The sequence below is a fragment of the Bubalus kerabau genome, chromosome 9, assembly GCF_029407905.1.
Source record: "Bubalus kerabau isolate K-KA32 ecotype Philippines breed swamp buffalo chromosome 9, PCC_UOA_SB_1v2, whole genome shotgun sequence".
Taxonomy (NCBI): domain Eukaryota; kingdom Metazoa; phylum Chordata; class Mammalia; order Artiodactyla; family Bovidae; genus Bubalus; species Bubalus kerabau.
The window spans coordinates 42395248-42422487 of NC_073632.1; the positions used below are offsets into that span (position 1 = coordinate 42395248).

The 27240-nt window shown below is 39.4% G+C and overlaps 2 protein-coding genes across 3 annotated transcripts in view; one reads left to right on the forward strand and one right to left on the reverse strand.

Moving 5' to 3' along the window:
- The window catches only part of NT5DC1 (5'-nucleotidase domain containing 1), a 108908-nt gene that overhangs the window by 71355 nt on the left and 10313 nt on the right, over nt 1–27240 (reverse strand). Inside the window, exons 4-6 of one of the 2 annotated variants that reach the window (XM_055535124.1) lie at nt 26740–26846; nt 23353–23432; nt 19891–19972 (exon numbers count right to left, since the gene is read on the reverse strand). In XM_055535124.1, coding sequence (XP_055391099.1) covers nt 19891–19972; nt 23353–23432; nt 26740–26846 — 269 coding nt within the window. Of the gene's footprint in view, nt 1–19890; nt 19976–23352; nt 23433–26739; nt 26847–27240 lie in introns of both variants that reach the window. The other variant, XM_055535123.1, reaches the window with a different exon arrangement.
- Nucleotides 11363–17557, forward strand: COL10A1 (collagen type X alpha 1 chain). The gene is made up of 2 exons (XM_055535127.1): nt 11363–11643; nt 15687–17557. The coding sequence occupies exons 1-2, from the start codon at nt 11448–11450 to the stop codon at nt 17555–17557; spliced, it is 2067 nt and encodes a 688-aa protein (XP_055391102.1). The 5' UTR covers nt 11363–11447.

The window sequence follows — 27240 nt, forward strand, 5'->3', positions numbered from 1 at the left end:
TGGGCTGCCATCTATGGGGTCACACAGAGTCGGACACGACTGAAGTGACTTAGCATAGCATAGCATATACTTAAAATTATACTGGGTCCTATGTAAATCCTCGAGAGATATATCTACAGAAAGCAGTAACTGTATCATCACCGACTGTGTGATCCTGGCTAGAATGCGTAACCTCTCTGAGCCTCAATTCTTCATGTCTAAAGATGGGTATAATAACAGTACCTGCTTCATCTGCTACAAGGAATAAATGAGATAATAATGCAAAGTTCTTAGAATTGTATCTAGCACGTGATACAAGCTTAATACATATAAGCTATGCGGTGGACATTTTCTAATGGATTTCAAAACTCTTAAGACACTTGATTCTCCATAAAAATTTTAGGTATAGTAAATAAGAGTATTTGTCAAAACATGACCAGGGACCAGGGATGATCCATAGCTACAGTAGTGCCTGAGGTTTGGCTAAGAAGTATCTTTTGATTGAATTAAAGTATAATGAAGCTAGAGTAAATATTAAGTATAACTTACAGAGTCCCTTGGACTGCAAGGAGATCCAACCAGTCCATTCTGAAGGAGATCAGCCCTGGGATTTCTTTGGAAGGAATGATGCCACAGCTGAAACTCCAGTACTTTGGCCACCTCATGCAAAGAGTTGACTCATTGGAAAAGACCCTGATGCTGGGAGGGATTGGGGGCAGGAGGAGAAGGGGATGATAGAGGATGAGATGGCTGGATGGCATCACTGACTCGATGGACGTGAGTCTGAATGAACTCCGGGAGTTGGTGATGGACAGGGAAGCCTGGCGTGCTGCAATTCATGGGGTCACAAAGAGTTGGACACGACTGAGCGACTGAACTGAACTGAAGGAAAATATTTTTGGTAATATAAGTTAAATTATCAAAATTCTATTATGTTGTTCATTAAATAACGAAGTAATGTATTACCTGTGGTTTTCATGGAAAAAAGTTACTTCTGCTCAAACATAAGTTTGCTAATAAATACATGTATGTGTATATATGTGTAATTATTGTTATCTAGAAGACTTAATGAGTCATAAAAATGGGTTTATGTCTGCTTCAGACAAAATGTAAATATCAGTTTCTAGTACTTAATAGGATTGGTATTTCTTACAGCTCAAATATTCATTTTTTGATGATACTGAATGTCTCAAATTTTTCATCTTACAAATTTTAATGTTCTAAGATTATCTATAACTCAACCTCCAAACAATAACTTATTTTCCCTTTAAGGGTCACGTTCACAAAAGAAGATGCTAACAGGTAGTCTGGGTAGGGAAAGAATAAATGCTGTCAGTAGTCTATGAACCTATTTTTATTTCCTGGCATATGTGTTTAATACATTGAGGATTTGAATTAATTGGTATATCAACAAGTACATGAGGTATGGATGGGTGAAAAAATTTGGAAAATAAAGCACAGGCTAGTCTAAAAGTTATCTGTTGCTCTAAAATTATACAGTTCAGGTTTCTGAGGCATTTAAAGAAATGCCTGTAAGTTCCCAAGAGTATGGGCTCCTCTTCTTTCTCTCTCTATTCAGCCCCTCTCCTACACCTACACCCTTAACTCTACACTCCAGACCATGGCTACCTAGAGGAATACTGTCTTTGGAAGATCTTACTCTGAAATTCTAACTTGATTACCAGTAGGAGGGTTGAAGGTACACAGTCTGTAGAACAGAAGCCACAGTTCCTTTCTTTTGCAAAATGGCTTTGGGAAGCAGTTGTTAATTCCCAAAGCCATGTGGGAAACTGTGACTTCCATAAGAATTGAGAGTTATTTTAAGGTAAAACAGAGACTGAAAAGACTCAGATTCAAACCAACGCTATGCAAAAGGATCCACCCGAGTGCCCACAAATATGAGACAAAATGCCCACACTCAATAAACACTGAAATCTGGTCTCCTAAAGCTCTTAATTCCTTCATTCAGCAAATATTTACAAGGTCCATGTTCTGTACCAGGCACTACCTGTGCAGAATGGAACTTCAGTGGTAAATAACCAATAGTCCTTGAATTACATTCATAAACAATTAAAAAGTGTGATGATCTGGAAGATGGTTTCACACCAGAATCCATGAAATCTGGATTATAAAAAAGCCAGCACAAAGGCTGTAAGAGGCTGTATTTGGTATCTGTCTCCTTCACAAGAGCAAGATCACCAGTAGCAGGTTGCATGCATGCTAGGTCACTTCAATCATGTCCAACTCTTTGTGCCCTCTGGACTGTAGCCCACCAGGCTCCTCTGACCATGGGATTCTCCAGGCAAGAATACTGGAGGGGGTTGCCATGCCCTCCTCCAGGGGATCTTCCTGACTCAGGAATCAAACCCGCAGCTCCTGCGGCTCCTGCACTGCAGGCAGATTCTTCACCGCTGAGCCACCAGGGAAGCCAGTTAGCAGCATCTAACCTAGCAACTGGCACAAAGTAGAGATTCAAAGTTCAACAAACACTGGGGAAGATTAGCAGTGTGAAGAGGTTCAAACATAATGTCAGAGGTATTTAATTCTTCAACATCAGGGTGGACACCATCATCATTCACATTTACTGAGCATTCCCAGACATCGTTCTACCACTTCACACACATCTTCCTTCACCTTTCAAAGTTCCTAACAAATAAAAAGAGAAAACAGGATAGGACTTTTAGAGTTTCTAAAAGTTTCTACATCTCAAGCCTTACTAGGATCAGAAGTGGCAAGATTTACTTTGACACAGGTGATTAAATATGACTGACAGAAGCTTAGAACTAAATAGGTCATGGGGAGGCGGGTGTGGAGAGGAGATACCACTATTAATAGCTTTTATATCCCTATGGTGTATACATTTTATTTTTGATTTTCTACGTTTTCTCTAAATAGTAATTACTTTAAAAATCTGAAAGCAAGTAAGCAGACTTGAGGGATTTTACTAAAGAGGGAACCTGGGTGCAAGAAGTCGGGAGCCAGAGACGTCAGGAAGAGTAGTCCCTTAGCATGAGTCTACAGGGAGCGGGGAGGTCTTCCGGCCAGGTAACAAAGTTGTCTGACTAAGGCTCAGCATTACTTCAGCTGAAAACTCCAGGGTGTATTTTAATTGTTTATATGAGCACGTTACTGCTGCAAGGAGCATCAGTCTTGAAGGCAGGTTTCCTGGTGGTCTGTGTTGCCACCTACAGAAACTGTGCTTCACACCCTCTAATGGATGGTGATCACGGAGCTGATCTATATATGATAATAAACCGGGGGGGGGGGGCAGGGGAGCACAAAAAGATATAAATAAAAAAGCATCACCCCATGATTTCTCCAATTAATACTTTAATTCTCTACTTTCTCCTTCCAACTTAGCAGACTGCACATGAGAAGCTGAACTTGTAAATAAAATAGGAACACACTTGAATGGAGGAGAACCTGTTAGGTGGCCGAGATCCTTGAAGATTTTAGGTCAAGGAGCCAAGAAGCTCTATATTTTAAACTCAGCAGGTTACTATGAAAAGATGGTGATCTCAATAAGCACCTGAGACATAAAACTTTGAGTTCTGTAAATAATGTGGCAATTTATGCACCATAGAAAATAGAATACAAAGCCTTTGTTCAAACTTTCCAAATGACTCTGTTTTTCTTGACCTGGCCTGAAGTTTCAGGGGTTTTCATCAACACCTGTCTTTATGCATGAATTTCTCCTTTCAAACCCTCAGCAGCTATCTAACTGCTACACCACATTAGGTTATTTACACAAACAGATCATTTTTAGCTCTTGGGTTCTGTAATAGGATAGACGAATGTTCTTTTAAAACGTTTTCAAGAGGAATGAGGTACAGCTAGGTGGTGCTGGAAGCTGTAGGTCTCCAAGTGCCTTCACTAAACTTCTGGGCACTTTCCTCATTTCCACGGCTTAAAAGACTGAAGGATTAGAGGAACAGGAAAGTCAGTATCCTGCTTGGGTAAGGACATGAACACATGAGCTTCGTCTGTGGTGTTTTCCCTCAATGGAAAACACCATCCAAAGCCCTTTACTTCAGAAACTCAACTCGACTGAACATCAGGGAACACGCCATTCATAAGAGAGAGCTAGTTTTCTCCTCTGAAGAATAAAATGACTGATCTAGATAACCTTTAATGTTCCTTATAGCTCTGAATCTCTGAAAGAACAATAATATTCTGCATCAAAAGTTTATGTGAAAAGTTTAAATGTTACAAAAACCTTTATGAGCAAACTAAAAAGATAAACTGGGAAAAAACATATGCAAGCTGTATCATAAAAAGAGGTTTGTTTATAGGAAACAGACCACTTTTAGGAGTATGCTAGAAATATGGTCTTAACTATATGAAAAGGTGCTCTTACACTTAGTAAGAGGAATGGAAATTACTAGGCCAAGACTCCAATTTTCATTTCTAAAATGAGGAAATATCGAGAAGTTCAACAAAATCTAAATAACACATCCTATGGGCGAGGCTGTGGAGAAACAGGAACTCTCACACAGTGCTGGTGGAAATGGAAAATGATAAAATACCTATGGAGGGGGACATCATAATAGTCAACAAAATTACACAGGTATTTACCTTTGGGCTCATGTATCCATATGTAAATATATACTTATATGCGTGCATGCTAAGTCACTTCAGTCATTATCCGAGTCTTTGCAACCCTATAGACTGTAGTTTGCCAGGCTCCTCTGTCCATGGGGATTCTCCAGGCAAGAACACTGGAGTGGGTTACCATTTCTTTCTCCAACGCATGAAAGTGAAAAGTGAGAGTGAAGTCGCTCAGTTGTGTCCGACTCCTAGTGACCCCATGGACTGTGGCCCACCAGGCTCCTCTGTCCATGGGATTTTCCAGGCAAGAGTACTGGAGTGGGGTGCCATTGCCTTCTCCACACCACCTGGAAACCCAAATATATATGTATATGGATTTTAAGTATTATATATATGGATTATACACACACACACATATATATGTATTCAAGCTAATAAGCAAAGAAGGAAAGATAGAATTAGGATATCTAGGTCATGCTCATTCCTAGCAACACACAACCAGCAATGAAAGGTTTCCTGATTAAAATACACAACATCCACTGGATCTACAAAGTACCCTTGGCCAAAAAGTATTTGTGTGTGTACATCTCAAACCTAAATCCGATTGAATCTCTGGATCTAACTACCAATTTTTCAGGAAATGCAGCATACAGAGAAGCATGTTAAGTGACAGCAAAATCCAAAGTGTAGGAAACTGTACAGGCAAGAGGACCCAGTTTCTTAGCAAATAAGCTGTAAAGGGAAAAAAGAGATGTTGATAAGAAACCTACATGAACGTGGCATATCAATTCAGGGAAATTCATGAATCTAAGTTGAACAAACAATCAATAAAAAACTATGAATATGTATGTATGTATACTACACATGGACTTCCCAGGAAAAGGAGTACGTCAAGGCTGTATACTGTCATCCTGCTTATTTAACTTATATGCAGAGTACATCATGAGAAACGCTGGGCTGGAAGAAGTACAAGCTGGAATCAAGATTGCCGGGAGAAGTATCAATAACCTCAGATATGCAGATGACACCACCCTTATGGCAGAAGGTGAAGAGGAATGAAAAAGCCTCTTGATGAAAGTGAAAGTAGAGAGTGAAAAAGTTAGCTTAAAGCTCAACATTCAGAAAACTAAGATCATGGTATCTGGTCCCATCACTTCATGGGAAATAGATGGGGAAACAGTGGAAACAGTGTCAGACTTTATTTTTTGGGCTCCAAAATCACTGCAGATGGTGACTGCAGCCGTGAAATTAAAAGACGTTTACTCCTTGGAAGAAAAGTTATGACCAACCTAGATAGCATATTAAAAAGCAGAGACATTACTTTGCCAACAAAGGTCCGTCTAGTCAAGGCTATGGTTTTTCCAGTGGTCATGTATGGATGTGAGAATTGGACTATAAAGAAAGCTGAGTGCCAAAGAATTGATGCTTTTCAACTGCGTTGTTGGAGAAGACTCTTGAGAGTCCCTTGGACTGCAAGGAGATTCAACCAGTCCATTCTAAAGGAGATCAGTCGTGGGTGTTCATTGGAAGGACTGATGCTGAAGCTGAAACTCCAATACTTTGGCCACCTCATGCGAAGAGCTGACTCACTGGAAAAGACCCTGATGCAGGGAGGGATTGGGGGCAGGAGGAGAAGGGGATGACAGAGGATGAGATGGCTGGATGGCATCACCGATTTGATGGACATGAGTTTGAGTAAACTCCGGGAGTTGGTGATAGACAGGGAAGCCTGGTGTGCTACGATTCATGGGGTCGCAAAGAGTCGGACACGACTGAGTGACTGAACTGAACTGAAGGTGATGCTAGTGATAAAGAATCTGCCTGCCAATACAGGAGATCCAAGAGAGACAGAGGTTCAATCCCTGGTCAGGAAGATCCCCTGGGTAGGAAAAGGCAACCTGTTCCGGTATTCCTCCCTGGAAAACCACGGAGAGGAGCCTGGCGGGCTTCAGTCCTTGCAGCCACCGCGAGAATCAGATACAGCTGAGTGACTAAGCACACATACTACATATGTGTTTGTATATCTCTATGTACATTTTAAGTATGTATGTATATCCATATCCATACATACATATGCATGTGTATGTGTGTGTATACACACATAACTGAAGAAATGTGAAGTGAACTAAAGCATCTGATAATATTAAGAAACTTAATTTTGGGTGTATGCTGAAAACACTATTTTAAAGAAAAAGAACTTACCTTCAGGAGAAATATACTAAAATTTCACAGGTGAATTGGTAGAATATAGTTCCTGGTGGCTCAGGCGGTAAAGTTTCTGCCTACAATGTGGGAGACCCGGGTTCAGTCCCTGGGTTGGGAAGATCTCCTGGAGAAGGAAATGGCAACCCACTCCAGTATTCTTGTCTGGGAAATCTCATGGATGGAGGAACCTGGAAGGCTATAGTCCATGGGGTCGCAAAGAGTCAGACATGACTGAGCGACTTTGCTTTCACTTTCTTTCATGGGATTTGTTAAAAATGTGGGGGTGAATAGAGGAAGGATTGAGTGACAGTGACTTGAGATTAGTTTAAGTTGGGTAGTGGGTACATTCATGGTTACCATTCTCGCTACTTCTATGGATAAGACTAAATTTTTCTACAGTAAAGCTAAAAGCCACATGAACAAAAACAACAAAATTTATGTATCTAATACTAACAAGCTGGTGACAGAACACTGGTATCAGACTAAGACATTCTAACTTAGCAGCTCACCTGAGGAGCTTTTTCAAAATAGTTTCTGAACCACCACTATCTTAATGAATCCCAAAGACAGAAGAAACGGTGTTGTGTCCCTCAGGACTGTGGAAGTGTGGAAAGAAGGTGGAGAACCACCTACAGTGTTTAAACACTGTAAGGGTGGGGGCTGTACATCAATCATCCAGCTCTTTTACCACCATACCTGACATGCAGTAGGTACTCAAGAAATACTTGGTGAATTAATGATAACCTGGGAAGTGAAAATGAACATGTAAGCTTAATAGCAGCTAAATGCTAGTGTGCAAAAAACATCTTCATATTTGATACTGAAAAAGCCATTTTGGTTGCTGAGTTTAAAGAGCATGACTTTCTGTCCTTTAAGTAGAATAGGTTTTCATTATAAAGCCACAGTCTAGTCACTTTCAACAGCTACAGGTAAACTCCTAGAATAAAAATAGTTTTAAATACACAGTTGGGTGGGGTGAAGCTACAAAATATTCTGATTCTACAATCTGTTTTGGACAAGACAGTGCTTTTTATGTGACTAACAAAGCAAACAGCAGTCAGATTCCTTGTACTGAAATAAACACACTATTTGCCAAAAGGGTTGAACGTACAAGGCTTATTCAATAAAGACACATTTCCCAAAATTAAATGGGAATATAGAATGACAAATACCCACATATATTTACATATCCCCCAAAGAAGACATATGACCACTTGGTATGGATTTTGTCTCTAATAATTACGAAATGGAGCCAAGCCCACTGTCTCACCGCAGAAAACAGCAAAATACCTCAAGCACAAGAATGACCTAATTTTAAAGTTGGGAGGAGTTTAGAAGCTAATCCAAACTTTTCATTGTGTTGATGAAAAAACAAACACCTAGAGAGGTTAAGGTGAAAAGTTCTGGAAATAGTTGGAGCAACCACAGATAAACACATGGTCTACACAGGTGCACAGAATGAAGAGCTGAGAATTAATCTTTGAATTTTCATGTAAATAATAACGAACAAGGTATCAGTCTTGATTATAAACAAGTAAGTATGTGTCACCATATATACACATAAAAATACTGGAATATACATTTCTAATAAACCCTTTTAAAACAAAGTCTATAACCTAGTATTCAAGGGCATCCATAACGTTACCCCACTTACTTCTCCAAAATCTTTCCCAAGAGAACCACAGTACCTGGAAGGCAGCCATTTCTCTCTCTTATCTTTTGTGGTCTCTTACAGATGTAGTAGAGGACATAGTATAATTACAAAAAGTATTATTCCATAGATAATTTTCAAGTGATGAAAGAATGATCAGAATATATAGAACAGATAAACAAGGCCCTATTGCATAGCAAGATCAGATCAGATCAGATCAGTAGCTCAGTCGTGTCCGACTCTTTGCGACCCCATGAATCGCAGCACGCCAGGCCTCCCTGTCCATCACCAACTCCTGGAGTTCACTCAGACTCACGTCCATTGAGTCAGTGATGCCATCCAGCCATCTCATCCTCTGTCGTCCCCTTCTTCTCCTGCCCCCAATCCCTCCCAGCATCAGAGTCTTTTCCAATGAGTCAACTCTTCGCATGAGGTGGCCAAAGTACTGGAGTTTCAGCTTTAGCATCTTTCCTTCCAAAGAACACCCAGGACTGATCTCCTTCAGAATGGACTGGTTGGATCTCCTTGCAGTCCAAGGGACTCTCAAGAGTCTTCTCCAACACCACACTTCAAAAGCATCAATTCTTCGGCGCTCAGCCTTCTTCATAGTCCAACTCTCACATCCATACATGACCACAGGAAAAACCATAGCCTTGACTAGACGAACCTTTGTTGGCAAAGTAATATCTCTGCTTTTGAATATGCTATCTAGGTTGGTCATAACCTTCCTTCCAAGGAGTAAGCGAAGGGAACTATATTTAACATCCTATGTGAAGCCATAATGGAAGAGAATAAAGACAGAATGTGTGTGTGTATATATAACTGAATCACATTGTTGTACAGCAGAAATTAATATAACATTGTAAATCAACTATACTTCCATAAAAATGACTGAATAGAAAATACAATATAAACTTTTCAATTCTGCTGTTACTCAGAACTGATATAAAAGTCATATTTCATATGAATCTGTGAATATTATATAGAGACATGGTAAGTTTCTAAATATAGCAACCAATAAAAGGTTTGAAAGTGAGAGTTAAGAGAAAGGAAGGCAGTGAGATGAGTTATCCATTTATATTTCTACAAGGTGCTATGCAAGGCTTAGTTCAAAATATATGCAGAAAATTACATGCAGGGGAGGAAGAAGGGAAGAAAAAGAACAAACCTGTATTTCATCCACTGGTCAAACATTTAATTTCAATTACTGGTCAATCCTGAATCCATACCACTTTAATTCTACAGAGATTTTTTTTAAAAAAAGACGTATCTATGCCTATTATGGAATTTTCCTTCTCACCTACTTCATCCGTAAAGTTGATGTGATTTAGTTCCAAAATGACGAAATGAAATAAGAATCAGAATTTGGCCTCTCAACTTGTTGTTATTAGATTCTTTAGGATCCTGAGAACTGATTTTAAGAGTCTCCTATCATTGTTAAAGAGAATACTAACTACTGAAAATCACAATGATAACATTTACTTTCATCTTTTGGGGGGAAAAATGTTTCTAACTGAGCTGATTCAAGATCCTAGAAGGAATCTGCAAGGCAAACAGATAATACTTCCAAAAAGCTGAAAGCAAAGTCTGAAGATTAGTTTTCTTCTGAAATGAACACAGCAACCTTATTTAAATGGACATGATATATGATATGATATGATATGATATTATTAAGTTAAGGGTTTTTGTACCTCCTCCACTGCAACTCTAAAATAAAACCCAAAATTAAGCAATAAAATCTGAAGCCATCTACCGAACACAGTAAGTAGAGTGTTGTGAACAATGAATTTAAATCCTTTAGGGTAATCACACTTGCAGCTCTTTAAATTTATGGATGTCTTGCTTCTGTTTGAAAAATTTTAAATATTTAAATGCAAAAACTAAAATGTTTATATGCTAACACATTTTACATTTCTCTTATTAACATCTGAGGGCTTACATTAAAATCCTGAAATAAAGACAGCATACCTACATTTTCACCATTGTGCTTCTTCCAAGCCTAAAAATAAGAATTGAGGTATGCTATTTTCATAAAAATTTAGAAACATTCATGGACACATTGATGGCTTTATGTAATAAGTGAAGAATTTAGGTGATGGTTTAAACCCACACTCCCCTCCAAAAGACTTCTTTCCCTACTTCTACATACTCCCAAGTATTTTCAACCAAGTAACACAAGAACGTGCTTTCTAAAAATATAAAGGGGCTAGGATCACCCCATCATGAACTAGCAACCTAAACATCTGAGTAATAACTTCTAAAATAAAATCACAGAAAAAGATGGTGCATTGCTAAAACTATTAATAAAATTTAAGACAAAGAGTTTATTTTTCAATAAGGAAACAAGGCAAAGAGAGCCCAACCTGATCTTGTATGCCCGCCCAATAGAACTTTCCACCGTAATTAGTGCTTCCCACCTCTGGGGCAGGGGGAGGAGCTTAAACTCAGGGTGACCTCATGGAGCAAGGGAAAAACAGTATAAATGCTGCAGGACAGCTCTGGAGAGGGCATCTTCTGCAGTGCTCACCTGGGCACAGGGCAAGGCACAGAGAGCGCTGGTAAGAAACCATCTCCAGGAACTCCCAGAGTCCGGGTAAGTCCACTGGTAGACCTCCACGTCAGCTTATTTGGAAAAAAGTCTCAGTTATTTGTTATTTTGTGATTTAAAATAATGGCTTTCCACTAAAATCACTCAGAAAGTTTAATCTGTAGCTGTCTGTAAAATATAGTCTTAATTATACTATATTTGCAAAAACATGTTGTAATCTGCATTTCAGTGTTTTTGAGACTATTGGTAATTTCAGTCTGTATCAAAGATCTTGAGTTATTTAATACAGACATCCAACTACAGTTTCTGTGTTTCTTTTACTGAAATCATTTTATTTTCACTTGATTATCTGGATACGGTTTTCAAAACTGACGAAGACATATATTCACATAATTAACAATTATAACTCTCAATTTATGGAATATATTCAGGATATACAGAATAAGGTTAAAAAAGTAGATGAAGAATTCATCTATGCAGCATTAGAAAAACGAAACAGGTCAATAATGAAGCTATATGAAATTATTCTTTTCTGTTTTTCAGAATCCAGCTGAGATCATGCTGCCACAAACAGCACTTTTGCTGCTAATGTCCTTGAACTTGGTTCATGGAGTGTTCTACACTGAGCGATACCAAACACCTACAGGCATAAAAGGCCCACCATCCAACACCAAGACACAGTTCTTCATCCCGTATGCCATAAAGGGTAAAGGTAAACTGAGCTACATATCTTGCTCTATTAACTAGTGGGTTGTTGCTTTATATAATCTTAATGATCTCTTTAGCAAAATGTTTTTTAAATTTTATTTGGCATTAAATTACCTTCAAACTCCTTAAATAGCCCAAAATGATTTAATGGTAAAAGTAGGTCTATTCAAGAACATTCATATCCTTTACACAAGAATAGCAGAAAGACATACCTAAAGAATATTAGGAAATTTTAGGTGTACACTTTTTTCCCTCAAATGTGTGCTTTTTGCACAAGTAATTCCCATAACCTAGACATATTAATCCAACCAAATTAGTCATGTTTAAATTGTTTTAACTAAAAATAACTGTCCATTGTACACAAAAAGAGTAGCAGGTTTATATATCTACATGCTTACACACATTTCTTTTTACAGCTTATTTTTCTAGCTTACAGATCCAAACAAAATTGAGTCTTAGCTATCAAATAACATGAGATCCCCTCAATAGAAACTTAACAGGCAAATGAAGTAGCAATTCTCATAATTTTTTTTAATGCATTTTGGTTTAGTTTCGTAGTTAAGTGCACACACCTAACTGCTTTATGCAACCCTGAGTTAGTTATCCTCTCCATGCTTTAGCTCACTCATTTGTAAAACAAGGCGCATCTATTTCAAAGGGCTGTTCTGAGACTTAAATTAGTTAATATGCAAAGTGCTTAAGGGTTAGCTCTTACTACTACTGCTTCTATTTTTCATACTACTTCCATTATTTCTACTTCTATTATTACTTCTCTCCTCCTTTTCTTCCTACCGCTCTAGTACTGGCGGTGTGCCTTAGGTAAGTTTTAACTCTGTTCTTGAATCTGTTCTTCTGCTCAGCTTTCTTGACTATTATGAAGGGTACTGATGTCATGTGTATAAAGTACTAACAAATCCTCAAGCAAGGGCAACTTTTAGGTTCATATTCACCAATTTCATTTAATAGCTATCTAGCACAAACTGCCTGCTACATTACTGAATTACACTGAGTAATATGAACTGACTGTAGGACTCAAATTTCTTTTCCATAGTATTTTTCCATTATGCTTACATATTTTATTCTATAAAGCTATGAATAGTTGTCATAAAATTGAAAAATTATGCTTCTGGAGATGACTATTTTTAGCAAACTGAATGTATAGGATTGTCTTTTTAACAAGAAAGATGAAATTTTTAATGTTTCATGAAAGGTAGCTTAATGATCAGAAATAAATGCATAAATGCAAGTACTCAATAGATACCTTTCAATGCTCATATACAAACACAGTATGAGAAAGAAAAAAGTTAGGAAAAGAATAAAAGACAAGAAAATCTGATACTTTGCTTGAAGCAACAAATGCAATTTGAAATGCTATGACAAGCAGCACTGAATTATACTCTGTATGATCACAAATTCAGACTCTTTGTAGCTTACAAGATCATAACAAACAGTTGTGAGTTAAAATAAAATGCACCACCACTATTAGAAGTTCAAAATATTTTCTATCTTTTCACCATAATACACTGTATCATTTTGGTTTTTCTTTTGTAGAAAAAGTGAAAATATATCTTGTAAACAAATGAAAAATTTAAAAGCCATATTTTAACTATTAAATCCACTTTAGTCTACTTGGTAATACATAGTAGAAACAAATACATTATTATCTACCAGCAATTAAATGAAGACAAAAGCCCACAATTTATATAGTGAAACACTGAATTGCTAACAGATATACAAGGAATTCCTGTGCAGTTGCTAGGCATATCTGTTCAAAAAGGTTAAGAGAACTGTCAAAACACACTAAATTATGCTGCAGAGGGTTTCATTACTGGTGAGTACACGGGAACCATTCTCTGACACAATCAACCACTTTGTGGACATTTAAGAAACTTCTCTTCTGGAACCTACCAGGGTAACATTCTAAGTGACAGAGATCACTGTCTTTGGCGTTTCAGTCTCAAATTGGGCTCAATTCAGTCATTCACAGCAAGACTTGCTTTTCCTCTCTACTTTAACAGTTAAACATATTTCCAACCAGACCAAGACATTTTTATATAGACATGATCTTTATAAGATTCTGAAGCAAACCCCAATTTAATATGATTTGCATTTTTAAAATGTCCTATTTTACTGCAAACCATTAAGAAATCCTTTATTCATTTATTCTATTTGCAAGGCATTAACACTCACTCATTTAGATATATAACATATGTATAGTAACATCACCAACAATATGTTCTAATATATGGAAATCTTTTCCATAAATTAATTTTTCTCAGTCTTTTTCCTCATGTCATTTTCTGAAAATCAATGGGTAAATAAAACTACACATTTGTTTGAAAAATGAAATATAACTTCTAATTAGTACAACATATAAAGATACCCAAATGATTTTCCTATTTCAGTATATGTTTTAATGACTATGCTCTGCATTTTATACTTCATTTATTATCAAATGTTTTCCAAATACCAGGAACATATCTACCCAAGAGTTTACATTAGCAACTACTGTTGGCTGACTATTGCTTACATGCCAGTTAATTAATATGAAAGATTTAAAAAATACAGTAATGTACCAGTTAACATTTAAAAGAAATTATACCCATAAAAAAATATTTTCAAAGGCAATTTTCAATTCATTTAATATCAATTTCATTTTAGTCTTCATTTTGATATTTAAAGCCATTAAAGACTTAGTTAAATGGAGTTGAAGCATATTAACATGTTTTCTACAAAAAAAGATAGAGCTCAAAAGTGACAGTTCTAAGTCATTTTCAGGGTTTTGACCAAACTACTCAACTACTTTGACATCTACTAAATCTACTATTACTATGAACCATTTTCTGACAGCATAAGAATCGAATATTAATAGTATACACAGACATTCTAACTATATTTCTGAGAACTTATTAAACAGAAAATTAATTTTAAATAAATCCTGCAAGTAGATATTTAAAAACATAAGTAATTTCATTACCATCTTTGCTAGCTATAGAAGAATTTCTGAGAAAAAAAGACTTTTATCTAGAGGCATATGATAGTGCTGCCTAAAGATCCTTTGACATGGTGATACTTCCCCAATAGTGTATCCCAAAGCCAGCCATGCTCTGTTACACCCCACCTTCGAATGACTAAAACCAAAACTCTGGACACCTCTTAAAGCACTTATCACATGCATACTTGTTTTATTCCCTTTGGGACTATAGTTCTTACAGGATGTGTTTTGTACTTTTCTTATACTTACAGTTCAATAACAGATTTCACATCACAGGAACTGAATAATTTTTTAGTTTAAATTTACTATACTAGTAGAAGTATTTAGCTCAAATGAACCCACAGATCTATGAAATCAACAATAGCTGCATTAATCAAAGAAAACTTTATTTAACCATTTTAATACTATTTTATGTACCTTGCACATTAATTCTCTAATTCCTTATTTCAATTTTAAGTCAATAACAGAGAACATAAGAGCTCATGCTTTGTACTGAGGTCAAAAACAACCAAACAAAAGAAAACCCAAAATCTAAACTTTTTACAGCAGGGTCATGGCAGATGTAAATTAAAACAGACTACGTTTCTCCTTTATCTTATAGGATAGCTTTTGTGAAGGGAAGCTGTTTTAGTTCTTAACCTGTTCCTTTTTTTATTCTGTACTTGCCTTTTTCCTCTTTTCCTATCAAATGCCACTTTTTTCCTTTTCCTTGGTAGATGATTTTCCTAAAATAAATGTGCTAAAAAGTTTACCTCCAATGCACTCTTATTCCAAACAAATGTTTCAATCCCAGCTTATTTTCATGGATCATTAGGACGTAACGAAAGTATGATGGTAGCCACAGTCTTGTGAAACCATCTTCTCTAACAGTATGTTTTAAAACAATATAAATGTCTGAAAACAATATAAAATTGTCTAAAACCATTTAAGACTAGTCTGCCAAAATGGTCTGACGCTGCAGTAAATACCCTATCCTCATTTATATTCTGAGAAGCAGTGGTTCCTGAGCATCACTAACCCCTCACCTCGTGTGTTCTGCGCATGTCTTTCAGGTGTGTCACTAAGAGGAGAGCAAGGCATCCCCGGTCCACCAGGCCCCGCTGGACCTCGAGGGCACCCAGGCCCGTCAGGACCACCAGGAAAGCCCGGCACCGGAAGCCCTGGGCCCCAGGGACAGCCAGGGTTGCCAGGACCACCGGGACCGTCAGCCACTGGGAAGCCAGGTGTGCCAGGACTCCCAGGAAAACAAGGGGAGAGAGGACTAAATGGACCAAAAGGAGATATTGGACCAGCTGGTTTACCAGGACCACGGGGCCCACCAGGGCCACCTGGAATCCCCGGCCCAGCTGGAATTTCTGTTCCAGGAAAACCTGGGCCACAAGGACCTACAGGAGAACCAGGTCCCAGGGGCTTTCCTGGAGAAAAGGGTACGCCAGGGGTCCCTGGACTGAATGGACAGAAAGGGGAAATGGGGTATTGTACTCCTTGCCGCCCAGGTGAGAGGGGCCTCCCAGGTCCTCAGGGTCCCACGGGACCACCTGGCCCTCCTGGAGTGGGGAAAAGAGGTGAAAATGGGTTACCAGGACAGCCAGGCCTCAAAGGTGATCAGGGTGTTCCAGGGGAAAGGGGACCAGCTGGCCCACCAGGCCCCCAAGGCCCTCCTGGGGAACAAGGACCAGAAGGCATTGGAAAGCCAGGAGCCCCTGGAACTCCAGGCCAGCCAGGGATCCCAGGGATGAAAGGTCACCCAGGGGCTCCAGGAACAGCTGGGCTCCCGGGGGCTCCCGGCTTTGGGAAACCAGGCTTGCCAGGCCTGAAGGGACAAAGGGGACCCGTGGGCCTTCCAGGGAGTCCAGGTGCCAAAGGGGAACAAGGCCCAGCAGGTCATCCTGGGGAAGCAGGTCTGCCCGGACCCTCAGGGAATATGGGACCCCAAGGACCAAAAGGCATTCCAGGCAACCCCGGGCTCCCAGGCCCTAAAGGTGAGATGGGGCCAGTGGGGCCTGCAGGAAACCCTGGGGCGAAGGGAGAAAGGGGCTCCTCTGGCTTAGATGGAAAACCAGGGTACCCAGGAGAACCAGGTCTCAATGGTCCCAAGGGTAACCCAGGGTTGCCAGGCCCAAAAGGTGACCCTGGAATTGCAGGATCCCCTGGTCTCCCAGGCCCCGTGGGTCCAGCAGGAGCTAAGGGAGTGCCTGGACACAATGGCGAGGCTGGGCCCAGAGGTGTCCCTGGAATACCAGGTACTAGAGGTCCCACTGGGCCACCAGGCATTCCAGGATTCCCTGGATCCAAAGGCGATGCGGGAACTCCAGGGCCTCCTGGCCCAGCTGGCATAGCAGTCAAGGGCCTCAATGGACCTACTGGGCCACCAGGGCCTCCAGGGCCAAGAGGCAATGCTGGGGAGCCTGGCCTCCCAGGGCCCCCAGGGCCCCCAGGCCCTCCAGGCCAAGCAGCCCTGCCCGAGGACTTTGTAAAGGCAGGCCAAAGGCCGTTCGTTAGTGCCAATCAGGGAGTAACAGGAATGCCTGTGTCTGCTTTCACTGTTATCCTCTCCAAAGCTTACCCAGCTATAGGTACTCCTATCCCATTCGATAAGATTTTATATAACAAGCAACAGCATTACGACCCAAGAACTGGAATCTTCACCTGTAAGATTCCAGGGATATATTACTTCTCTTACCACATACATGTGAAAGGGACCCATGCTTGGGTAGGTCTGTATAAGAACGGCACCCCTGTAATGTACACCTATGATGAGTACATCAAGGGCTACCTGGATCAGGCTTCAGGGAGCGCCGTGATCGACCTCACCGAGAACGACCAGGTATGGCTCCAGCTGCCCAATGCAGGCTCGAATGGGCTGTACTCCTCTGAGTACGTCCACTCCTCTTTCTCAGGATTCTTGGTGGCTCCAATGTGAGCATATTCTCACCAAGCTAACACAAATCTGCTTGAAAAGGCATTCCCCAACTCCACCCCATCCCACGAAATGCATATGGAGGTAGGCTGAAAAAAATGTGACTAATTTTCCAAAGTACAGGTCTGAGCTCTCAGATACGGTAAACATATATGAAGGCCGTCTTGAGTTTCTAGTCAGCAATCCTAAAACTCCTAAAAGTCTTCTGTGAACTCCTTCAGTATTTAAAAATTTCATCCTGCTAAGCTGAAAAAACAATCGCAAAAAACCCTGAAATGTGATGCTAAATCATGTCAAATTTGATTTCAGAAGTTCAGCATTTCCTTTTAAAAATCAGTCTGTTTCTGACAATTAACAGGAAAATTTCCAGGAAACATTTGGAAGATGTCATATATCTTTATGGGACTTAAATACTTGAATATTCAAATTTAAAAAACACTATATACCCTGAGATCTTTCTGATGGTGCATTACTCGAAGGTTTAAGTGGCCCCTTTTGTCAATATCTATTCAAGTATACAGGTGCATATAGACTTTTTACAGCTCTCATAAGAAACCCAAAATATTAATGCTAAAGTTAATCTGAAATGCAAGGTGCTTTAGTCATGAACCTTTCAAACTTTTCTGTGGATTGCTGAAAGCTTTCTATATACCCTTTACAACTTGGAAATGGTGTCTAACCTATTTTATTTATTTGACACAAGTGTGATTAATTTGCTTTAATGACTACTTGAGTCTTCTATAATGTTAATATGATTTTGTGGGTTTATAGAGTATTAGCATATGTACCTTGGGCCTCCCGTTCCAGTGAAATTGTAATATCAAGGGTTTCAAAATCTGACTAGAAATGAAAAGATATTATTTATTTCTGCTCTGTACTGTATTTTAATGTTTCTGTTTAAAACTCTTAAGCTGTGCCTCATGAAATGTTTTATCCACTCCTTATTTACAATGCAATAAAATAACATCAATAGATGATTATGTCGAATTTATTTGAAACCAGCAATTTGTCATTCTCAACCACTCTTTTAAGGGTTTTCATTTTACAAAGTTAATAAAAAGTAAAATGATAAACTGGTGGGTAGCTTTTGCAAGGGTCATGGATATAGCCTTCTACTGGAGATGGGCATTTCCATACACCCAAGTGCTCATTGTGGACTGAAAAGCCGTCAAACAGAACCACATGTGATCTACAGGGTGAAGGGCTGGTGACTGGGAACAGAAAAGTAAGACAATCACCCAAGTCAGTGATATTCTTCTAGGAAGGAAAGAAGCAGGCAGCAGAGAAACATGTAGTTTGAACAAATATTATGCAGTTATTCACTGCCTTGACATGTTTTTAGTCATAATATTTAGGATCATTTTGATGGCTTAAATGACATTAAAAGGCAGGCAAGAATTTTTATGCCAATCAGATGGCAACATTTTTATTTTTCTCAGCTGAAAAACACTGCCTGTGAGCATCCATCAATCCACTGGTTGAATTAGGACAGTCTGGTTCAAGTCACTCAGGTACCATACTATAAAGGCATCTCTTAATGCCTTAGAAGCAATGTTTCTGTGTAACTCAAGCAAACCTGTTGATGGAACTGTAAAAGCTTGGGCTTGGGTTGGTGATCTCTGCTCCCACTCTGTGTGAGCTCAACCTGCTTTTAAGCATTACGAACAGAATTTTCACCCTTCCTCTCTGACTGTAATCACTACACTAATGGTTACAGCTGTCACCAAACTCATTTCCAAGCGAAGAAAGACCAAATTCTGGGGTATCCACAAAAGGGTCCTAGTGGTGAGCATGTAAAAGACAGCATCTCTCAGAGTACTGGCAACGATGGCCATTAAACAGACATGAAGAAAAGAAGCTCTTAGAATATGACCAGTTATCAACTTTATAGCAATATCTAAGGTCAAATTAAATCCTAATTAAGGTACATTAAAAATAGGTACCTTCTAAGTAATTCATTAGACACATAGCATTGAACAAACATCTAAAAGCCTCTCTCCAAGAAATGGAGACACAGACATAGAGAATGAACTTGTGGACACAGCCGGGGAAGGAGAGGGCAGGACAAGTTGAGAACGTAGCACAGGCATACATACACCATCATGTGTAGAACAGATGACTAGTGGGAAGCTGTCATATAACACAGAGCTCAGCCTTGCACCCTGTGATAACTAGAGGGCCGGATGGGGTGGGAGGGAGGCCAAAAAGGAAGGGGGATGTATGGACAATCATAACTGATTCGTGCTGATGTATGGCAGAAACTACTGCAACACTGTGAAGCAATGATCTTCCAATAAAAAAGTAAAAGAAATAAAGTCTCTCTTCACATTACTCACCTTTAAAAGCTGACATTTTATAATTATGTTGTATACCAGCAACTATGTCCTTCCAAAAATCAAATGGTTTTTGACCATTGTTCTGCTAAAGAAAAAAAAAAAACCAAATCCAAATGTGACACATGTAATAACTGTGTTTTTAAGCATAGTAGAAAACACTTGGCAAACAACTATAATATTACTGCACTGTAAAATAGGGATTCGTGTTTGAGGAAATATAACAGATCAATAAACTTCTCACGTTTCCAGATGTGACTGTAGAAAAATATCTTCCATGAAAATCATGGCTATAGAGATGTATATACACATGACTAAATATTAATGTAACCCATATAACCCAAATAAAATGAAAATTTCCATGCATTATAAAGTCTAAAAAATATACACTACTTTTAACACATAACAAATCCACAATGTTATAGCTTAGGAGATATCAGGATATGTCACTTCCTGTACCATGGCATCAATGGAGCTAAAAGGCCCACAGCCTTAAAACTGCAAAAGCTGCTTACTTTACAGTTCTGTGCACCTTCACCTGAGTTTCAGTATACAAGAGCAAGTAAACAGGAAAATACACAACCCTATAGCCCCATGCTTCCTTGGAGATATTAACCAGTATCCTTCTATATAAACAAAGACCAACTACTAGATAGTCTTTAAATGATATCAAGCCCAAAATATTTAAAGACCGGTGCATTTGTTACAGTCACTGTAAAATGAGAAGCTGACTCCATCCCATAATAACAACTTCTACAAGCCAGCACTATGGCTCAACAGAAACTTTCACAAACACATGACTGTAATTCTGATTCAAAAATAAACCAGCATCTAGTCCTATCAGAATGCAGAGTTCCAAAGAATAGCAAGAAGGGATAAGAAAGCCTTCCTCAGTGATTAATACAAAGAAACAGAGGGAAACAATAGAATGGGAAAGACTAGAGATCTCTTCAAGAAAATCAGAGATACCAAGGGAACATTTCATGCAAAGATGGGCTCGATAAAGGACAGAGATGGTATGGACCTAACAGAAGCAGAAGATATTAAGAAGAGGTGGCAAGAATACACAGAAGAACTGTACAAAAAAGATCTTCATGACCCAGATAATCACGATGGTATGATCATTCACCTAGAGCCAGACATCCTAGAATGAGAAGTCAAGTGGCCCTTAGAAAGCATCACTAAGAACAAAGCTAGTGGAGGTGATGGGATTCCAGCTGAGCTATTTCAAATGCTAAAAGACGATGCTGTGAAAGTGCTGCACTCAATATACCAGCAAACTGGGGAAACTCAGCAGTAGCCACAGGACTGGAAATGGTCAGTTTTCATTCCAATCCCAAAGAAAGGCAATGCCAAAGAATGCTCAAACTACTGAACAATTAATTGCACTCATTTCACACGCTAGTAAAGTAATGCTCAAAATTCTCAAAGCCAGGCTTCAGCAATACGTGAACCGTGAACTTCCAGATGTTCAAGCTGATTTTAGAAAAGACAAAGGAACCAGAGATCAAATTGCCAACATCCGCTGGATCATCAAAAAAGCAAGAGTGTTCCAGAAAAACATCTATTTCTGCTTTATTGACTATGACAGAGCTTTTGACTGTGTGGATCACCACAAACTGTGGAAAATTCTGAAAGAGATGGGAATACCAGACCACCTGACCTGCCTCTTGAGAAATCTGTAGGCAGGTCAGGAAGCAACAGTTAGAACTGGACATGGGACAACAGACTGGTTCCAAACAGGAAAAGGAGTACGTCAAGGCTGTATATTGTCACCCTGCTTATTTAACTTATATGCAGAGTACATCATGAGAAATGCTGGACTGGAAGAAGCACAAGCTGGAACCAAGATTGCTGGGAGAAATATCAATAACCTCAGCTATGCAGATGACACCACCCTTATGGCAGAAAGCGAAGAACTAAGGAGCCTCTTGTTGAAAGTGAAAGAGGAGAGTGAAAAAGTTGGCTTAAAGCTCAACATTCAGAAAACTAAGATCATGGCATCTGGTCCCATTACTTCAAGGTAAATAGATGGGAAAACGATGGAAACAGTGACAGACTTTATTGTTTTGGGCTCCAAGATCACTGCAGATGGTGACTGCGGCCATGAAATTAAAAGACACTTGCTCCTTGGAAGAAAAGTTAGGACCAACCTAGAAGGATATTAAAAAGCAAAGACATTACTTTGCCAACAAAGGTCCATATTGTCAAAGCTGTGATTTTTCCAGTAGTCATGTATGGACATGAGAGTTGGACCATAGAGAAAGCTGAGCGCCTAAGAATTGATGCTTTCCAACTGTGGTGTTGGAGAAGACTCTTGAGAGTCCCTTGGACTGCAAGGAGATCCAACCAGTCCATCCTAAAGGAAATCAGTCCTGAATATTCATTGGAAGGACTGATGCTGAAGCTGAAACTCCAATACTTTGGCCACTTGATTTGAAGAACTGACTCATTTGAAAAGACCCTGATGCTGGGAAAGACTGAAGGTGGGAGGAGAAGGGGATGACAGAGTATGAGATGGTTGGATGGCATCACTGACTCAATGGACATGAGTCTGATTGAACTCTGGGAGCTGGTGATGGACAGGGAGGCCTGAAGTACTGCAGTCCATGGGATCACAAAGTCAGACATGACTAAGCGACTGAACTGGACTGAACTGAGGCCTATCAGAAACATCACTGTCATTCTGAAAGACAACATAGGCAAAAAGGAAAGGGATTCTGGCATAAAACCAATTTATGTTCATAGTTCTTAAGCTCTAAGTATAAACTGATATAACCAGAGATTTATTTAATCCTGATACCTAGGACAAAGAAAAAAATCTATATACATTAAACTATGCTCAAAATGATCATTTTTAACATTTCATCCCATTTTTTCTGGTTTTGTACTATCTAACAATGCTTAAAAAGACACGTGGAATTTCTTTACATTTCTTTTATTTATTTTAAAAACTCTGCTAATGAAACCAAGAAATATTTCTCCACACGCAAGTTTGGTATTTTCTTTTTCTAGACTTTTGCACCCCCTGCTGGAGAACAGGTTTATTATTCTTAGGTATGGTCGTTATTTAATTTTCCAAAAATACTTTGACCAATTTCTCTATGTCTTTCCTCCTTGGTAACCTCTGAAACTACAAAGGAAATTGAGTAAAATCTCAACTCAAAAGACATATATAATTAAGTCCTCTGTGTGTGTGTGCGCTTAGTTGCTCAGTCATGTCCGACTCTTTGCGATGCCATGGACTGTAGCCCTCTGTACATGTAGACTCCTCTGTCCACAGGGATTCTCCAAGCAAGAATACTGGGGTGGGCTGCCATGCCCTCCTCCGGGTGATCTTCTCAACCCAGTTCCCCTGCATTGCAGATGGTTTCTTTACCATCTGAGCTACCAGGGAAGCTCAAAATCCTCCGATTCATGGCCAAATAATGTACCATGGTTTCTAAGAAATGAGTCCCCACTCACCTTTGTTAAAGAGTCTACCACTCTGGCACACAGAAGAGCTCCAGGCAGGTCAAAGTAGTTATCATAAAAGTAGTATTTTCCTAAAAAGAACACAATTTTAAACTGGGATCAAATTAATGCCTCATTTATGTGATACGGAAACTTGGCTAAAGAGTCTATATTTTGGTTTAGTTACTTAAAGGGGCTTCTATTTCAGTTCAGAACCACTCTACTCCAGCCTGTCATCTATTGTCTTTTAAAGAAGGCTTCAGCTATAATGGCTCTATTAATATAAAAAATTTATAATAAAATATGATATACATAAGTTAAGCATTTTATTAAAAACATTTAATATAAAATTAAAGACTATATCATAAACATGAAATAGATTATGGAAAAGTCACAATTTGTATTATCAGTATCACTGAATTTCAAAACCATCGACCTAACACTGGAGTACCACGAAGTGCGTTCACTAATCTGTGTTGGTTGATCCCCTGGAGTCTCACATTCAATCTTTATGCAACTTCAGACAAATTTCAGTACAATGTAAGAACAGCCAGGGTGAGAAAAGGAATAAAAAAAACAATGTGTCCTCACATCACGCGAGGACACAATGTGTACTTATCTTAGAAAAACTTGGAAGCACAGCACAGGCACACTCGAGATCTTGGAGAGCAGAGGGTTTGATTTATTCTCCTTGGCCTGAGGCTAGAGTTCAAGTGGAGCCCTTCCTTGGCACTGACAGCACTTTTGAATCTGCTGTCCCTGGGCAGAACCTTTTGAGGATCCACGTCACATCCCCTTGGTCCACGGCTGACTCCAGCCACAGCTGTGTTGAATACCACTATCCTTCCTCAAGCCACACCTGTGTCATTCCCTCTCTCTGGAAGCCTCTAGAGCCCATGTGGCAAGCCTCAACAGACAGGTCAGGAATCAGTGAATGCAGGCCCCAACTTCCTATCCCTCAGGTTGACAATTCTGGGAAGTGCTCTCTGTGCTTCTCCTCAGAAGTCCTGGTGGAATCCAGGGCCCTTCTCTGTTCTTGCCTTTCACATCACACTCTCACTGCTATCTCACTCCTGCAGACTGCAAGCAGGAGCTACCACTCTGCTTTGAGCACAAACCTCACAGAGTCCTCTCTCCTGAGAACTCCTGGTACAAAGAGGAATCAGGCAGATCAACAGGTGGAGTCGGATTTCAGTTTAATGTAAGGGAGTACTTTTCAAATGGTCACAATTACTTTTGTGCAGATTATTATAACTGCCTGCCCCCTTCCTCCATTTGCAAGCTATGTATGAGGTTATGGAACATAGTGGTCTTGTGTCTTAAGTGTCTACTATGCACAATTTCCAGTATATTGTAGGCACTCAATAAATGCTTGTTGAATGATCCAAAAATTGAATGGGTTACAGTCAACCTTTGAACAACACAGGTGTGAACTGCACAAGTCCACTTTTACATGTATTTTTTTCAACACATAAATAAATACAATAAATACTATAGCAGTAGACGATCTGTGACCTGCAGTGAGTTGAACTCACAAATGCAGAAACTGATACAGGGAGGAACTCCAAGTAGGGAGGGCTGACAATTAAGTTATACTCAAGATTTTCAACTTCTTGAGGTAAGTGTCCCTAATTCCTGAGTTGTTCAAGAGTTAGCTGTATATTGGAAAGAAGAAGCGTCACGGTAAATTAAGAGAAAACTCTCTGTAAGGTCCAGATGTTTATCCCTTTAAATATTACTTAACGCCCTCACATCTTCATGTCAAATTACCAAGAATATAAAAGAAATAAAGTCAAGTTCTGTTAATTCACAAACTGGTTGTACAGGTTTGTATGCCCTTTTCCTCAGTTAAGAATATTATGGTTGTCACAGTCTTCTTGTTTTTTTACTTTTCACAGCTGAAATTGTTGGGGGGAACATCTCAGACTAGTTTTCATTCTTAAGAAAGGCTAGGATGTCTTTGTCAGTATGAGGAAAAGCAAGAATTTGGAGAAAAGGGAGAAGACGGCCCACATACATCTCTGTCCACCCTGCTATGCTGTCAGCCACATGACACACCAGGGCTGCAGGGACCAGGACAGTGGACACAGATTCCCAAGGCTCACTACCCGTAATGCACCTCATCTCTTGGTCTGTGATACCAGAGTGACCTGCCTGAACCAGCCAGCTGGTGTAAGTGGACCTGCCCAGTTCAAACCCATGTTGTTCACCTCTATTTACAACTGCCTACATCTGGACAGGTGGGACAATGGTAAAGAACCCGCCAGCCAATATAACAGGCACAAGAGATGCAGGTTTGATCCCTAGGTCGGGAAGATACCCTGGACTAGGAAATGGCAACCCGCTCCAGTAAATTCCATGGACAGAGGAGACTGGCGGGCTACAGCTCACAGAGTCTAAAAGAGATGGACGTGAATAAGCATGCACGCTTGTACACATACATCTGGACAGACTACAGGAGTCTTCCTTATCACTTGAATAAAAAGTAAATCTATCCATTTAACTTCCTAGCTATTGTGAGTTGAGATGTGTGAAAGCATTCTACACCTAACCCCAAGGTGAAATCTGTTTTCCTATTAACTTATTTTATTTTATTAATAACACATACTTCCTGACGTTTTCTTCTCACTATGAGAAAACAAACCACCCAAAGACAGCAAATATGACAAATAAAAACACGATAGCAATAAGGAATAATTCCAACTATTTTCCAGTTACTATATTTTCGAAAGGAAAATAGGTGCATTTCAAAACTGTAGTATGGGAGAAAATGACCAAAAAAACCTAGAACAAATGGAAAACTAACAATTATGACTTTTAATGAGGTCTGTTTATAAGTGTTTTAATCATTCTTTATTAATTTATGACATCTGTTGTCTATAAATAATTTTTGAAAAATCTTTTCATGTTTACTCATGGTAAAACTCTTTAAGGAGAGTGGGAAAAAGTTGTGTAAAATCACTCGCAATAAAGGGGGGCAAAAAGGCAATGGTAGAAGATACTAGAAATGGCAGTAAAGAAAAAAATTCTAGAAAACAGGAGAGGTGAGAAATATGAATGTGGGGAGAAGCGGGGAACAGAGAAATAAAAGGATTGTGCAGGTAATGAATTAATAAAAATACAGAATAAGTAATGTATTATTCCTAAGCGCTAAGTCTTCGTTACTCCAGAACAAGTAAAAGGTGAATCAATAAAAACGTTAAATAAAACAGAACCAACTGCCAAAGAAAAACCAGACATACATGGGAAATAATAGTTTCTATGAAACCACAACTGCGGTCTTGTGCATCCTGCCCAGCAGGGGGCAAGGACGGACTGCTCTGTGTCTTGATGTCACAGGTTCGGGGTCCAAAACAACAGGGGAGGGAATGGCGGCGCTGCCCCACACAGGAACCATACCTGACCGGAAGGCCATTCCCGTGTCCGGCATGAAGTGCTTCCACTGCTTCCTGCCGAACTCCTCCGCCAGCGCCTCCGCAGACAGCATCTTCGTGCCGTGGCTGGCCCTGGTTTGAAGAGATGAGGTACACGGTTCATTAGTGGTTCCCTTGAACACTCCCTCCTCCAGCTTTGCTATTATTAACTTATTAATTCACCCTAATACTACTAAAGGGTTTTGTTTTTTTTTAAGAAAAAGGTTTTCAATGGGATGACTTCCCTATTTAGGATCCTATAAGGTATTTCTCTCTTTTTTTTATTGTTATTTCTTAAATTTTATTTTTAAAATTTTTATTGGCGTATAGCTGTTTGACAATGTTGTGTTAGTGTGTACTGTACTGCAAAGTGAATCAGCGATACATAAACATATATCCCCTCTTTTTTGAAAGGCATTTCTCTGGACAGCTCTTTTTCCTTCCTCCATTTCACCCCTCAACCAGCAAGTGATCAGGAGAAGCACAC